The sequence below is a fragment of the Melampsora larici-populina genome (genome assembly GCF_000204055.1).
Source record: "Melampsora larici-populina 98AG31 unplaced genomic scaffold MELLAscaffold_29, whole genome shotgun sequence".
In the NCBI taxonomy this organism is placed as follows: Eukaryota; Fungi; Basidiomycota; class Pucciniomycetes; order Pucciniales; family Melampsoraceae; genus Melampsora; species Melampsora laricis-populina.
The window spans coordinates 695,669-711,048 of NW_006768793.1; the positions used below are offsets into that span (position 1 = coordinate 695,669).

The 15,380-nt window shown below is 39.5% G+C and overlaps 3 protein-coding genes across 3 annotated transcripts; 1 reads left to right on the top strand and 2 right to left on the bottom strand.

The window, feature by feature from the left end:
• Positions 1–1,173: 1,173 nt before the first annotated feature.
• Positions 1,174–3,795, top strand: MELLADRAFT_88818 (uncharacterized protein; the record flags this gene model as incomplete). Its single annotated transcript, XM_007412166.1, has 4 exons — positions 1,174–1,405; positions 1,476–1,654; positions 1,737–2,145; positions 2,204–3,795. The coding sequence occupies 4 exons, from the start codon at positions 1,174–1,176 to the stop codon at positions 3,793–3,795; spliced, it is 2,412 nt and encodes an 803-aa protein (XP_007412228.1).
• Positions 3,796–5,363: 1,568 nt separating this feature from the next.
• MELLADRAFT_44223 (membrane bound O-acyltransferase protein) lies at positions 5,364–7,830 on the bottom strand (the record flags this gene model as incomplete). The annotated part of the gene is made up of 6 exons (XM_007412232.1): positions 5,364–6,141; positions 6,233–6,565; positions 6,665–6,886; positions 6,963–7,117; positions 7,215–7,577; positions 7,708–7,830. The coding sequence occupies 6 exons, from the start codon at positions 7,765–7,767 to the stop codon at positions 5,691–5,693; spliced, it is 1,584 nt and encodes a 527-aa protein (XP_007412294.1).
• A 2,825-nt stretch (positions 7,831–10,655) lies between these two features.
• Positions 10,656–14,340, bottom strand: MELLADRAFT_56686 (uncharacterized protein; the record flags this gene model as incomplete). The annotated part of the gene is made up of 14 exons (XM_007412231.1): positions 10,656–10,723; positions 10,797–10,877; positions 10,992–11,085; positions 11,183–11,377; positions 11,479–11,543; positions 11,615–11,752; positions 11,872–11,951; positions 12,074–12,076; positions 12,116–12,346; positions 12,486–12,653; positions 12,734–13,014; positions 13,187–13,334; positions 13,568–13,913; positions 13,996–14,340. 2 exons carry the CDS (start codon positions 14,195–14,197, stop codon positions 13,861–13,863), a joined length of 255 nt encoding a protein of 84 aa, XP_007412293.1.
• Between the last annotated feature and the right edge of the window lie 1,040 nt (positions 14,341–15,380).

The window sequence follows — 15,380 nt, forward strand, 5'->3', positions numbered from 1 at the left end:
GAGTAGAATCAGTTTGGTGTTTCGGTTGATTTTCTTTGTTCGATCAAAAAGAATCTTGAATGAAATTTGAACAACTCACTTTTCAATTTCTTTTCCTCTTGTCCATAATTCTGCTCGGCATCATGATCATCATCATCATCTTCTTGTCCATGAAAGTATCTTTTACGTTTGTGAAGTGTCGGATAAGACGTTCCGATTTCTTCTTTAATACGTTGACCATGAAGTTGTGTATGATTAGGTTCTTCTTTAATCCCATTTCGAAACCAAGTTTGAATTGTCTGATTTGAATTTGATTTTGATGTTTCTTCTTGAGATCCGATCTCAAGCCATTCACGTGCTTGTCTTTCAGTTGGAAAACTTTTATGTCTTGCATTTCGAAACCCTCTGACTTGTTCTTCGGTTTCTTTCCATGTTGTATATACGTTCGGTCCACCTCTTCCTACTCTTACTGCATAGAATTTGGGTAAGGCCATGATGAGAATGATGAGGATGATAAGGAGATAGCAGAATGATGAGGTTTGATCAAGTTGAGTTTTTTAAAAGTGTACCACCCCAATGTTTTTACAGTCGTTTTCAAAAAGCTTGCCGAAATTTGCCCGCAAAACTCGAGCGATCTGGCGGTGAATTAGCGGCAAGCTTTTTGAAAACGACTGTATCATGTTTGTAACACTCTGTATTGATTTGCTGAGGAACTCTGATTACATATTGATATGTACACGCACTCGCAGTGAATGTTTTTGGATAGACGCGTCGGATCGAAGATCACGTGATGATGGTGTTTGAAATTTGAGTTTCCTGATTATGTAAGGCTCGCTTAACTCATCAATGCTCTATCGATTTACATTTCTCAGTTCTGACTTGGCTTGAGTCTTCAAACTATCAATATACATACTTGACTGACGAATCGATCGACTCAAACGAAAAAGAAGATGATATAAAGGAAACAATCAAGATTGTAAATGAATGAATCGAAAGGTGATCATAGGAAATACGAAGTGAATTGGTCGATTAAATGAAGTGATTAGTGAGTAAAGTAAATGCAATGGGTTTTGAAGAAAAGGAACTAATCAATCAATCATCTCATGACATCATCATCATCATCTAGTCATTCATCCAATCTCATCATCAACATCACCATCACAGTCTTCTCACACAAGAAACTAGGATCACAACATGAGCAAACTAACCATCAATCAATCATCCATCGAACTAGAATCTCATTTATTAACCACTTATGATAATCTATTAAACAGTACAATCAAATCAAATCAACAACAACTCAAAATCAGTCATCTCTCATTATCGATCATTAAACAATTCTTGATTCATTTCACTCTAGGATCTCATCATCAAAAGAAAGATGCTATCGAGTTTATCAAATCTCAATCTCAACTTCAACTCAATGGTAACTTAATCTTTCATCTGTTTCAATCAATTCAATCTTATACTGATCATCTCTTTCAAATCATCCTTAGCCACCATGATCTTGATCAGATGGATCTCAAAAATTTCAGATCGAATCTTATCTACCGATCCACATCAAATCGATGCTGAACTTCTTCATCAATTCGTTTTGGCTCTTACTCTGATCCAAGGTCTTCTTCACTTACATCCTCCATCTCAAAAGTTATTCTCATCTCAATTCAACTTACAGGTCTGTTAGCATTCCAAAATCAATTCATTTTTAATCCTGAAATCCTAACATGAATACTTCTTTTTGGTGACCTTTTTTTCAGATCCTTCTCAGGTTCCTTTCACCTTCTTTAGAGATTCGTGAATTACAATCAATCACGATCCCTTTACTTGATTTACTTTTAACTACTTTTATAGATTCAAGTTTTAATAAACAACTGTTTGAATCATCAGGTGGACTTGAAATCTTAATTAAAGCGATGAAAAATAAACAAATCAAAAAAGAATTTCGTGTAAAAGTTCTTGAAACTGTTTGGGGTTGGTGGATTGATGAAGAACTTGATGATGATGATGATACTCATAATCCGATTTCAAAACCATCTAAACTGAATCCATTTCAACAACAAAACACTCCAACTCAATCTTCTGTTACTTCAACTCCTGTTAGATCTACTCATCATCAATCTGATCGAAAAGGTCGAGGAATCGATCGAAATGATGAAAACTCAAAAGGTTAGTCTTTCAATTTACATCGTGTCCTATTCAACATGTTCTGATTATTTTTTTAAAGCTACTCCAGGAAACTCTCGTCTGCGACCAATCTCGTTACCACCACCATCCATTACCACCACCATGGCCGATAACGATCTTGAAACGTCAGATAAAGAAACACCAAGAGCTCGTAAGATGTCAACTCCAATTCATACGCCTACTCCAGATTCTCATCGGACTAGAGGGATCGGTCAAGGTCATTCTCGAGTACAATCATCAGATAGGAGATTAGGTTCATCTGATATGATCAAATCATCATCAGCGCCAAGTCCTATGGTCAAATCAACCACCTCAAGTCCCATGATCAAATCATCTTCTTTATCAAATGGACTTCCGAGTCCGATGGTGAAACCTACTTCTTCTGGTCTTCCAGGAATCACAACACCCGTGATGAAATCTTCTTCTGGTCTACCTGGTACTCCGAATCCAATAGTGAAACCACCATCATCATCAACAACAACTTCGATTCCTCCTCGATTGACTGGTGATCCATCCACTAGGTTACGGCAGATGTTAGAAAACACAGCCAGTGATTTCGTGCCAGCTACACCTCAACATAATCGAATCAAACTTACACAAACACCTACTAGAAGAGGATACGGATTAAACAAATCACAACCGGCCACTTCTCGTAGTAGTCATCGACAAGCTCATCTGTCATCAGAGAGTGATGATATTCCAGAAGAAAGTGATGAAGATCAACAAGAGACACCTACTAAATTGTTTCCTAAAGCTGAGAAATTGGGAAATGGATTGGGTCATCAAGCTTTGAGTGGGAGAAGGGTTGGAGGGATTAATACGCCACAGAGGATGTTGAGACATAAACAGTCTGCTTCATTAGGATCGATTCAGTTTCAAAGTACGAAAGCTAGGATCGGATCTGATGAAGATCAAGAATCGCCACAAGTTTATCGAAGAACGAATCGAGAAGAAGCTTTTTGGAATGGAGAAAGTAGTGGAGATGATCAACCAAAAGGAGGAGTGAAGTATGAGAATGAAAAACGAAGGAATCGAACGGATTTACCATTGAGTAAGGATCGAATCAATTTAAGAGAACGAACGTCTTCTTCTGAGACTACGAATCATGAGACGAGTTTGAGTCAGGATGAAGGACCTCATAAAGAAGAAGCTAAGAGAAGATTACGTAGGTCTAGAGGATCGATAGATGGAGTGAAATTAACTTCGATCTTGTCTACTACTACAGCTTCTAGACCTGGAACACCTAATTCAAGTCATAGTAGACCTATTACGCCAGTTTCTAGACCTATGACTCCTTCATCTAGTGCTTCTTCAACACCTTTGAATAAGAAGATGTTTTTAACTAAACCTAATCATCATCAACCATCAAGTTCATCAAGTTCATCATTAACCAACACCCCGAATATGAAAAAAGTCAATAAGAAAGATATCGAAATGATCATTAATGAAGATAGTGGAATACTTGAACAAACTTTTGGTGAAGGATCAGGAGCTGGAGGAAGTAGTAGTAGTGTGATGAGTATTAAGAAACATCAAACGCTTGAAAAGTATATGGGAAATAGTGAACAACTTTTAAGGAGGTTTGAAGAGATGAAGATCGGATTGAATATGATGATGGTTAATGGAACTTAATGCTTCTTGGAGAATGGTTGGTTCGAATTATGGGGAAGTCTAAAAGATGTTGGAGTTAGGAGACAAACGGGAAAAAGAAACACCAAAAAAAAAGAAAATGAAAGCTTTTGATGAGGTTTTAAGAAGGGTTTGGGTTGAAAGAAATGGTTTGGGATCAGAGAGGTTTGAGATTTTCTTTGGGAGTGATGATTTGAGTTTGGTTAGTGTACATAGTATTAAACTAGTTGGTTTTCTTATATATATATATATAGAGTTTTGTGGTTATATATTTTATTTTGATCATTTTTTTTATTTTTTTATTTTTTGAATAAGAAGAATAACTTCATGTTGGTATAATTGTGACAACTGTTTTGGTTTGGTTTGGTTTGATTTGATTTACTTTTTTTTTTCAAAAGGCTTGTATATTATCTAGTAATCAGTAACTTCATTCTTTTAAGAAATAATTATCTATTTAATTTAAGAAATCAGTGTGTTTTTTGAATTGTTTGAGATTGTGAGGAGGTCATTGGGATCGTGTTTGTTTTTTATGTATTCAGATTCATTTTAAGAGCCAAAGTTGATGGTTTGGGCTGGTAGTGGCATAAAGGGTTTGCAACTTAAGGCATGTTTGAGTGGTACATAGGTCAAGAGTTGTTCAAGTAGAATGAAGAGATTGTGGTAGGTTTTGAGACGTACATCAGGAGCAAAATTGGTAAGAACAAATGTGGATCAACCATTTTCAAGCTTTATAATGAGACACATTTCTTGTGGGGAAAACTTAGGACCAATTTTGCAACAAAATTTTGAGATAAGTCATAAATCCTTTGTTTAAGCTTTGGTCTGACATGAGTGAAGGATTTTGATTTATTTATTCCTATGTGAGAAATAATTGATTTATGTATGAAAATCTTTGAGAAGCATTTTGAAGACTTGATAAGAAAAAGTATTGTGAAAAGCCCTTTTATGTGATACAAAGAGATGACTTTGTTTTTAGTTGGATCATTCATTCTTTGATCAAAAGAGATTCAGTACTGTTTATGATGTATAAAGTTGTGTACCAAGCATACCACAGAACCCAAATATCAAAACTCACAAGAATCTCAGTATAACACCGCGGGAATTAATTGGTTCAAAACCCGATTGAACCAAATTTTGGTGTCCGGGTTCGAAATTTCCTTGAATCATGAATTTCGTTCACAATTTGTTTGCAATAGGTTTGCCAATTGCCCTCGAGCGGTACTCTGTTGGCCCCGCGTATGTATGTACAGCTACAACATACAACAACAACCCCATTTCCAACCATTGAGCCATCTTTCCTTTGTCATGCATCCTCAGTCTTGATGCTCTGCACATTGGTGAATCTGTGGTGACTGTTGTTGAAAGGTGTTGTTGTTGTATGATGTAGCTGTGCATACACCGGGTGAGCAGAGTACCGCTCGAGGGAAATCGGCAAACGTATTGCAAACGAATTGTGAACAAAATTCACAATTCGAGGAAATTTCGAACCCGGACACCAAAATTCGGTTCAATCGGGGTTCAAACTAATTAATTCCCGCGGTGTAAAGAAGGCTCACAAAGATTCTGATCAAAGTGTTAAAAACTCTATATGTAAGAATAAAATTTTATTTGAGAAGATTATCAAGAAAAGTTAACAAATAGACAAACAAATAAAGAGATTTTATATAGAAGAGATTTTATAAAGATAAAATGAAAACTGATGTCGTATCTTTTTCCGCGAGACTGAGTGCCTGTACTACATCGCAAAAGAAAGAAAAAGATTGTAAATAGGATTGAATTTGAAAGTTTTGAAAGAAAGAAACAAAAAAAAACCATCAAATTTTGATTTTGAGCCAGTCTTGAACAATCAAAAGATCAAAAGAAAAATGGAAAGGAATAAAAAACCATAATCCAATTGATTATTGTAAAACGGTCATATTAGGATTCATACAATCAGTAATGCCTAATTTACTTGAATTCTCAACACTAGTATTAGATGTTGTAGAATTAATAGAATTTTTAGTAACCAGATCCGACGAATTTGAAAGTTTTTTAATCAAAACCTTTTCAAATCCAAAACCCCATAAGAAGATCAATAAGATCCCAACCGAAAGATGACCATAGAATCCAAGTAAACGATAAGCCAAGTAAGATTTTTTTAAATCTAATAAAACAAATGGAATCACTAAATAATTTAAATTAGTTTGAGTTAAGATTAATGAAAGGAAATCGTAAGATGATTTAAGTGCTAAGGTTGATGAAGAATTTAAAAAGAACGGTCGGATCGATCTTCGAATCGATCTGGCTAATGCTTGTAAAACTCCACCAGATAAGAAAACAAAAAAGTAGGCGGGTAAAGGTCCATGCCAACTATATCAATCAAACCCAAACCCAAACCGAAATCAGGATTTCTTTGATCTCAAGAAGAAGAAAAAGAAATGAGAATTATCTGTAGACTTACGCAGCAGAAGCAGCAAAAGTGGCCATAGTCGAACCAAATCCAGGCTTCTTAACTTTAACCTTCCCATCACTTTCTTTAATGTTCAATTCAGACACCCTTTTATAAACCGTTTCTCTTAACCAAATATTAGTTTTCATATTCCAATGATCAAAGATGCCTTTATAATTTTGAGCGAATTCGATCTTGGTAATATCAATGTTTTGACCTATATCTGATTTAAGAGTGATTGGATTATAACCACAACCTGAGATTGTGACAGAGGCTTGAGCAAAGAGCCAGACTAGATAGTAACGTGAACGGGCCATAAAACCTGCGATTTGAACATGAAGAAACCTTTTTTTGAAAACCAAAGAAAATCCAAATGAATCAGTTCATTGTATTATTGATCTTCAATGGGTTTTTTCTTTGGATTAGAAAACCAAAAAAGCTTACCTTTGGATCCAGGATTTGTTTAAAAATTGATCTTCTAACATCTTTTCATAAGACCAAGTTGAACCATAAATTCCAACCAATCCAGCAAAACCAAAGCCTAAGATTAATGATTTAAAACTATCTTGAAACCTATTGGGAGATGAAAGATTATTTCTTGAATAGAAATTCATGTAATCTTTAAATGGAATGGCAGGTCCTACAAGTAAACAAGGAAAGAAAAAACTAAAAAATTGAAAAAGAAAACAATGTTAGTTTGTTTTGTTTCGATTTTCGGAAGGTTAAAGGATTGATGATGTACCAGTATGATAAGAATTCTAATAAGCTTGGTAATTTGGTGATCGAGGTGATGGATTGGTATGAATCTAATTCGGCTTTAGATCTATGATGACCATCATAAACGTTCCAAGTAAAAGTAGAAAGTTTCATCACTAAAACCATTTGTGCACCTGTGATCTAAAAAAAAAACATCAAATGTCTTCATTAAATTTTTGTTCATGATTTGAGTTTTATAAAACGATTTTGGATTTTGGATTAGAAAAAGAAAACTTACTTCAACTGTTTCATAAGGAATCTTCCAAATAATCCTTTTAGAATGATTAAAAGTAAGATGAGTTAATAAACCAGCAAAGATTCCCCAAACCATTCGTTTTGCTTTTGATTTCTTGGATCCATCTTTATCTTTTTCTTGACTTAATGGAATAATATAATGTTGACAAATGAAATAAGTGATCAATGAATCTAATAAGAGTTGAATGAAACCTGATTTTAAATTAAAGATACCGGTTAGAAAATAAATTGAGATTGAGATTGAATAGATGTGAAAATAGATTGGGTTTAGTTTTTGAAGATGTGGGATTGGAATCGAGAGTGGGATTGAGATTAATAGTGAGCTTAATAGTTTGAGTATGTCTGGCTGTTTGTTTTGTTTTGTTTCGAAGTGATCGTGGTGGTGATGGTTTGATGGATGGTGGATTGTGATATGGAAAGTGAAGTGAGTTAGTTTTTGTTTGGTTTATACTCTTTCAGGAATTTCTTTGACTTACAGCAACACCAGTTAAAGCAGAACCAATTAACCACCAACCACCTGTTTGAGTCGAACTCATCCTTCTTTTACTTCTAAGTCTATTCAGCTTATAATCGAGGTAGGATTTGATTCTGGAAAGATGAGAGTCTTTAATAGGTTGAGTACTGTCTTGAGAAAATTAACCGAGCTTCATTTAAACTGTGCTTCTGAACTGAACACTCACCGTTTAAAACGTCTTTTGCTCAATTAATTCTCAGGAGCCCTATTGTATCTCTCAGTATGTATCTCTCCCCTGATAATATCAATCTCTCCCCTTCAACCTCCTTTCGGTACCATCTTATAAAAACATAACATCCCCAAACCTTTTGGTAGCATTCAGTATCTGAGCTTGTACGACTTGGAACAGCAAGATGAATTAACTTTTATCAAGTCTCCTTCAACTTGAAAATTGACATTTTTTTTGGCGATGTGATGATTATCTTTTTGATAGACTAAGGAAAAAGTCACTCCATGATCGTACAAAATATACACATAGTGTATGTTGAAGGTGATCAAGGAGATTCATCAGAAAGTGGATTTGCAAGCTTCATGATCGCGCTTCCCAAAAGGTTTGTGTTTCAAAGTGCTGTTCCATTTCTACTACGGGCGTAAGGTTTTAGGTTTCAAGCTTCCTAAACTTATGTAAATCTGTACAAGTATTTATTGCACATATTTCCTATTGTTCCTTCCTTGTCCGGGCCCTCAGCCTTATGCTACCCTACCTAGGTTCTCCTAAGGTGAGGGTACTGTGGGGGGGGGTGTCCAGAGCCGTGGGGTGTACCGGTGCGTCTGCGGGGCGCTATTTCTAGGGCCCTGCGTGTTCAGACGTACCGGTGCGCCCCGTGCTCTGGGCCGCGTAAAGTGCCTGAAAGGCGCCGGAGGACTCGGTCCTAGCCTACCCGGTCTTGGGGTATCGGAGAGCCCCCGAGCTCGCTAGGACCCAATCTCTCCGGTAGCCCATGACTTCGGCTTCACGGCCGGCATCTTGTGGCGGCCGATCCCTCTTACCCCCTTTCTGTATGCTCTCATTCAATTGTACAGATTTGTGACTCAATTGGTTTCTCATTTCCTTTAACCTTATTCTCAGCAAGTGGGTTTCTCACGGTCTCTCTTTTCTTTTACTCCTCTCTCTGAATCGTCGTTCTCATCAATGCTCATTACTCTATGAGTTTGTTTTCATTTCCCTCGGTCTCATTTCATTCATTTTAACTCCACTTGTCGTAACCAACTCCTGTTCTCTTCTATCTCGCTTCTGTCAAACTCTCTCAGATACAACTCGTAAGCTTTTGATTTCCATCGTCCCTTCTCGACTATGGTTTCCAAAGGTACTTTCTCGTTCCACAAGAACGATGCCCCGCCAACGCGAAACAAATGTCCTGTGAGGCCATCGTAACCATCTTTCAACCACGATTTCCGTAGGATCCCCATCACTCCTCCTTTAGTCAACGATGTTCCTACGTCACCATCAGGGTGTGTAAAGCTGAAAAGCGGATCTTCCACACCTAAACCATCTTCTAACTGTTTCTTCAACAATCGTTCTAGCGCTCCCACTGGGTCTAGCAATGATTTATGTTTACGTAAGTACAGGTATTGAATTTCTCCAGGCTTTGACGTCTTGGCTTCTCTCAATGCTAATCTTGCCATGCTTCTGTCGTCTGTCCACTCTAGATCGCCAAGCCTTATCCTTTTCGTGATCCTCAGCGGTACCAACTCTCCCAACCGAGCCATGCCCCAGAATGCGATCAAGGCCACAGTAACCGCCAGTTCGCCTGCTTCGTCGCCTCTCTTCATATGCCTTAGTAGACTAACCAGATGCTTAATTTGCACCGGGTTCTTCAGGGGTTTCTGTTCTTGTCTCGAGTCTAGGAGCTCTAATGCTTTTATACATAGGTTGATTTCTTTTTGCTCAATGTCGGGGAATTTTAAATGATGAAATAGGTGCCATGCTCTTAGGCCGGAAATGTAAGCTTCAACCGTTGATGGTTTTATTTCTTGGTTCGTCTTTTCTTCTCCCTCTGCTTTTATGCCTGCCCATTGAATAAATAGTCTGATGTTTTCCGAGGTCGCGGGTAGCAATTGATGTTTCTCTAGATTCTCCGATTTGCCGTACTTCATGAATTTCGTAATAGCCGAGTTGTATTGTAACAGGGTATCCGCTGACCAGCTTCCACCTTTCAGCATGAGTCGCTGCACCGGATCTTTCTCTAGGTTCAAACGCCCCCTTCTATCGCTAACGAAATTCAACACTTTCTCAATGTCGACTGTTTTCTTGTTGGAAGTAGTCATGTTTGGTACAGGAAGGGTTCTAGGTCGGTTGGTAAGTCTACTTTTACCTTGTCTCGCTTTTTGAGTTTGGTTGATATGATTCCTCTGGACAGTTCATCCGCGTCGTTATCGCCTGACTTGACCCTTTTCTGTTTTATCGTGCACTGACTTGTCGTTAGAATCTTTTGTATCTTTTTCCATTCGTTATTAACAGCACGGTCCTTCGATCGCGAGTTTCGCATTGCCGCTTCGGTGGTAGTGTTGTCTGTCCAGACTACGAAACTCTTTCCTCTAACTTGTCTCAGCTTTATTATCATTAACAGTCCGATTCTCACCGCTACGGTCTCAATCCAGGCTATGTTCCTCTTTATCGTATCTGTTCCTATGTCATTCCATCCGGGTTTCAGCTTGAAACGACTCCAATTTGGTCCTATCAACACTCCGATCCCGTACGACGTCGATGCGTCCCCCACCCAGCTTACATCCTCTGCTCTGGTGTCGGGGATGATTCGCATATGATCAAACGTTGTCAGTACTGATAGCCACTCCTCAAGATCTTCTCTAACGGCTTCTGTTATCCCTCGTCTGGCTTCTGGGTTCCTCCAGGCTTCTTTCCAGCCGTATAGTTCTTTCATATAACATCTCATATCCGGAAGTATGTAAGTCGTGTGTCCTAGACGTCCGACAAATTTGTCAACGTCTTTCTTTTTCCACTTCGCCCCTCCTAAAAGGTCCGTAATGTTCTGTATCCGTTGTTCAATTTTCTCCGTCGGAAGTCTGACTGTTTTACTCCTTCCGTTCCAGATGAATCCCAAGTATTTTTGTTCATCGGCGAAATCTGAGTACTTTGTGTGGTTAGTTTTTACGCCCATGTGTTGGCTCAAAGTAAGGACATCTTCCATTCTAACATTGCTTCCGACTTCCCTGATGATAAGATTATCATCAACCCATCTGAAGATCTTGGGGATGTTCAGAGCTAACATCATAATTTCCTTCCAGACATCGGCGGCTCTACCAAACGTTCCACAACCTGCCACCCCACCAAAACCCACTCTCGTATCTATCCATAGACGGTTGTGAAAGTCGAGTATTAGTAGGTATCGCCATTGTGAGGGGTGTGTCGGTATCTGCCGATACGCCTTCTCCCAGTCGAAAATAGCTAACTCCCATTTGTTTTTACTATTTTTTAGGAAAACAGCCACTACGGCAAAGTCGTCCCAGGTCGTCTCAAAGTCTTCTTTGTCGACAAATGAGTTTACCAAAGGGATACCTACATCATGTCGAGGGAACCATAGGTTGCTTATCATTCGGAAGGACCCGTCATTATTCGTGACGCTGCCCATCGGATTCGAACGAAAGAAGCCGAAATGATCGTATACCTCCTGGTGAGTAAATGGTCCAAATAGTTTGCCTTCACCTTTCTCTTTCTCGATCATTTTCTCTATCTTGTCCCTCACCAGGTTAGCTGATTCCTGGTTTGGTGGAGTGTACCATGGTCGGTCTTGGATTGTATGTACCGGTATACCTTGGTCAAAGCCCTCTTTAAAACTTGTAAGCACATCACCCCATTCTCTCATCAAGTCGAACTCCTTCATCAACTCTTCCCATTCCGGCACGTTCAGTTCACATTTGACGCCTGATGGGAAGCGGTCATCTCTCCTCACGGTGAAGTGCGGGATTCTGAAGTTTACTTCTGGGGTTTGGGAGTTCATTTCTTGACTACAGTCATTCGGTTGCATGGAGGAAAACATGGGGTCATTGTCAGTTCACATTCTCACATCTCACTTGGGTTTCTCATCTTTTAGTCAGGTTATCCCACAAATTTGTCAATTCTCTCATTTTCATTCCATCTCTCCTATCTCTTTTTTTTTTTTTTCAGAGACATGATGAGAGATTTGTTTGTGGTTCCTTCTTCTTAACCAACTACAAGAAACTTTTCGACAGTAGGAAAAAAAACAATTAGGTATGTAGTACCAATCTGGCACTTACTTCTTATGAGCGTAGCCTCTTCCAACATTTCCTTTCCCGTTTCCTTGGTTCTGGTGACCTGAGTTTTCCTCGATTTGTCTACTTCTTCCCCAATTTCCTGGGACACTTCCCGATCCACTCTGACTGCCATACCCAGATCCGCCTTGGCCACTACTCGACCCGCTCTCTCCTCCATTGCTTCGGCCGCCTTTGAAGTTTGGTCGATAATTATGAATATAATTTGCGGGATTACCTTTATAATTAGGATTGATGGCGAGCTTGTGATTTGCTGGCTGGGTCGGGGGTTGGAACGTTGGGGCGAAGGTACTAGTCGATGCATGAGTGACGTGAGGTTGGCGGTTGAAGATCGCTTGGGTCGTTTGATGGTGCGTGTTGTGCGGTTCACTTCGATTTTGCGCCCAAAGTGCTGACCTAACCGATTGGGTACCTTTGTTGACTTCCCCTTTCTCCTCTTTCGACTCTCCCCTGCTCGGATCATCCCACGCTGATGTTTTTCCTTCCCAGTTCTCTCCGTCAATCGGGTCGATGTACTGTTTGACTTGTCCGTGGGCGTATGGGTTATCTAAATAAAGATCATCGCCTCTCTTTATCGTATTCCTTTCAGCTCGTTTTTCAATTGCCTTATTCCAAACACCGATATCTGCCATATCTTCCTCTTCACCAACTCGAAAGGTAAGATATGTCTGTCTCATCTCAATATCGTAACGGAACGCTACAACCCAGCCACCATCGTTTTCATTTTGAATCTCCAGGACGTTCGCGAAGTGTTCTACCATCGACGATACGACTTCATCATGTTTATAGAACTTCAGGTATTCCATGAATAAATCCTTCTGTCGGTGCCATTGGGCCACCGAAGTTCGCCATTCGCTCGGTACCGGGGAGCCGTTATAGGCTATCGAGTCGGCATCTTTGGTTTTCGTCCGTGATGATTTATTGGACGTGAGGTTGAGGTCCTGGCGGAGCCAGTTGGGATCAAAGATCGAGAGGGGGATGTACCTCGAAAGGTCTCGCATCGCAGATGCCCAGTAAGGTGACAAACCGACTAAATTGTTTAACAATTCTTTCCCCTTCACCACTTTGATTTTCTTTCTGGTGGTCGTTTCTTTCACGCTCTTTTCACCTGAAACGTTCTGTTCATCTGACTTTCCTTTTGACTTAAACTCCACCCATTTCCTTTTATCCGCGCATAATTGGTCGTACAGGTTTCTGTTGTGGGAATTGAAAGCTGCGTTGATTTGAGCATCTAGCATCAACATCATCGGATCTCCTGTCTCCTCCGGATTTGACACGACCGTTCGTTCAATGACAGGTTGATCTCCTGTGGAGTCTGGTTCCCAAAATTAGGTTCTTGTCAGTATCCAGCTTTCGTTTTTGTTTTCCTTTCATCTTTTTTTTTTTTTTTTTTTTTTTTGGATGTGTTCCATTTTGGATGTGTTCCGTTTGGATATTGTCCTTTGGATCTATTCCGTTTGGATCTATTCCGTTCTCCCAAAGGAGTTTTGTCATCTCCTAGGAGGCATTCCCATTACTGGAAGAATTGTTTAATTTCAAAGCTGTGGCTTACCATCTATATCATCATCTAGGTAGATACCTCCTACTATTCGGTTCCTCCTTTCATCAGTCTTTCTAGTTCCATCCACACTGCCATTTTCGGATTCACTTTCCCATTTGTCTTGCCTCCGGTCGGTGTGGGCATTCGTCGTCTGTTGTTGGGGGGGTGGGGGTCGGTTCGGTTGGGTAGACTGATGTGCTAATTGAGTAAGGACGGGGGGGTTGCTCGTTGGGGGGTTTGTCGATGTCGACGGATTAGTGAGTTGGTTGTCGAAGGGTTCCATGGGTGCTTTCCCCTTTGGTTTCTTGATCCTAACGGGTCCAACTAGCTGGGATCCTGACTCTGGTTGTTCTCCGTTCTTGCGCTTGGATTGTCTGGTCGGTGCCGTCCTTGCTTTAACTTGTTTGCTTGCTTTCAACTTATTGCCATTTTGATTCGCCTCTTGATCTTCTTCTTCAGCATTCTCTTCTTTCTCTCCACTCTTGTTTCCTTTCCGTTCTCCTTCTCTGTCTTCATCGTCTGCTCCTTGATTTCTCTCCTCCCCTTCTCCCGTATTTGCTCCCCCTTCTCTTAAGTTGTCTCCTTCTTTTTCATTGCTTCTTCCTTCTGTGTGATTTCTAACTTGGTCGTCGATTTTCTTCTGAAAGTCTTTGCTGTCCATGATCGGATTGATATGTTTTGATTCTTAATCTTGTGAAATTTGGTATAATGAGTAATTATTCGGTTTTTAAATTTGTTTAATATGATGATTATATGTTATGACGGAAGACTTATTCTGATGGAAAAAGAGAAAAGAAGTTTTCGAAAAGAACTCGAAAAAGAACAGAAGGTTAAGCTCTGATGAGAATGCTTAACTAAAGCTACGGAAGCTTGTCTTTCAGGAGACTAGGCGGGGAGTTGGGAGTGATAAGGTTTGGAGGAGAATTTTGTTTCCTTCTCCTGTATCACCACCTCCCGCGACTTCGTCGCATATGTAAATATTACATGTGCACCTAGTCTCCCCTTACGCTCTACGTGCTATGGAAGTCCTCCACACGTCGTGCCTTTGGTGTGAAGCGGCAATCAAATCCAATTGGTCGTTTCGAAATCCATTCAAACAAATCAACACCCAAGAATCCTTAATCAAAACCTAACCTCGAGCAGCTTTGTTCATAAATCTTGCAGAGTGGCCAGGTTATCAACAGTCCTACTTTAGATCATGAGGCTATCCGCGTTAGGCGATAGGATCGCTATATTTGTTAGTACATATAAACAGTGCTGTGCTCTCAAGTTTCAACAGCCGAGCTGCGTACCACCTCTTTCACAATCAAATCTTGATCCACGTAATATTTGGAGCATTTGACAATGAAACAGATCATTTTGTGTCACGTGACACCACAACTTATATTGTTTACATTGTTCTTTGATATGGCGGTATCCATAACTTATCTATAAATGTTCATGAGTTCTTTGATATCTTATAATACTTTTTGCTTTGATGTAATCTTGAACAAATATAAGCAAATGGTGTGTAATAGTATCACATATATATCTTATAGATTTCTGGAGTAATATCATCAGGATCAGGGTTTGTTGAATTCTTTAATCCATTTTCAAAAATTGACATACCATAACACTGCCAGCATTAAATATGTTCCCTGGTCGGAACATGACCTAGGCTGGGAATATCATTGAGAGAAGAATGGTGCATCAAATCATCTTGCACTGCACATCTGAGCCATAAAGCATACACTACATATGTGCAAACATCTGAGTAAATCCTTAGCTATCAGCTACATACAGGTCCGCTCAGTTTTCTGCTCATCTAGATAAGAAGTTCATGTGTAATACATGCTGTAACTTTG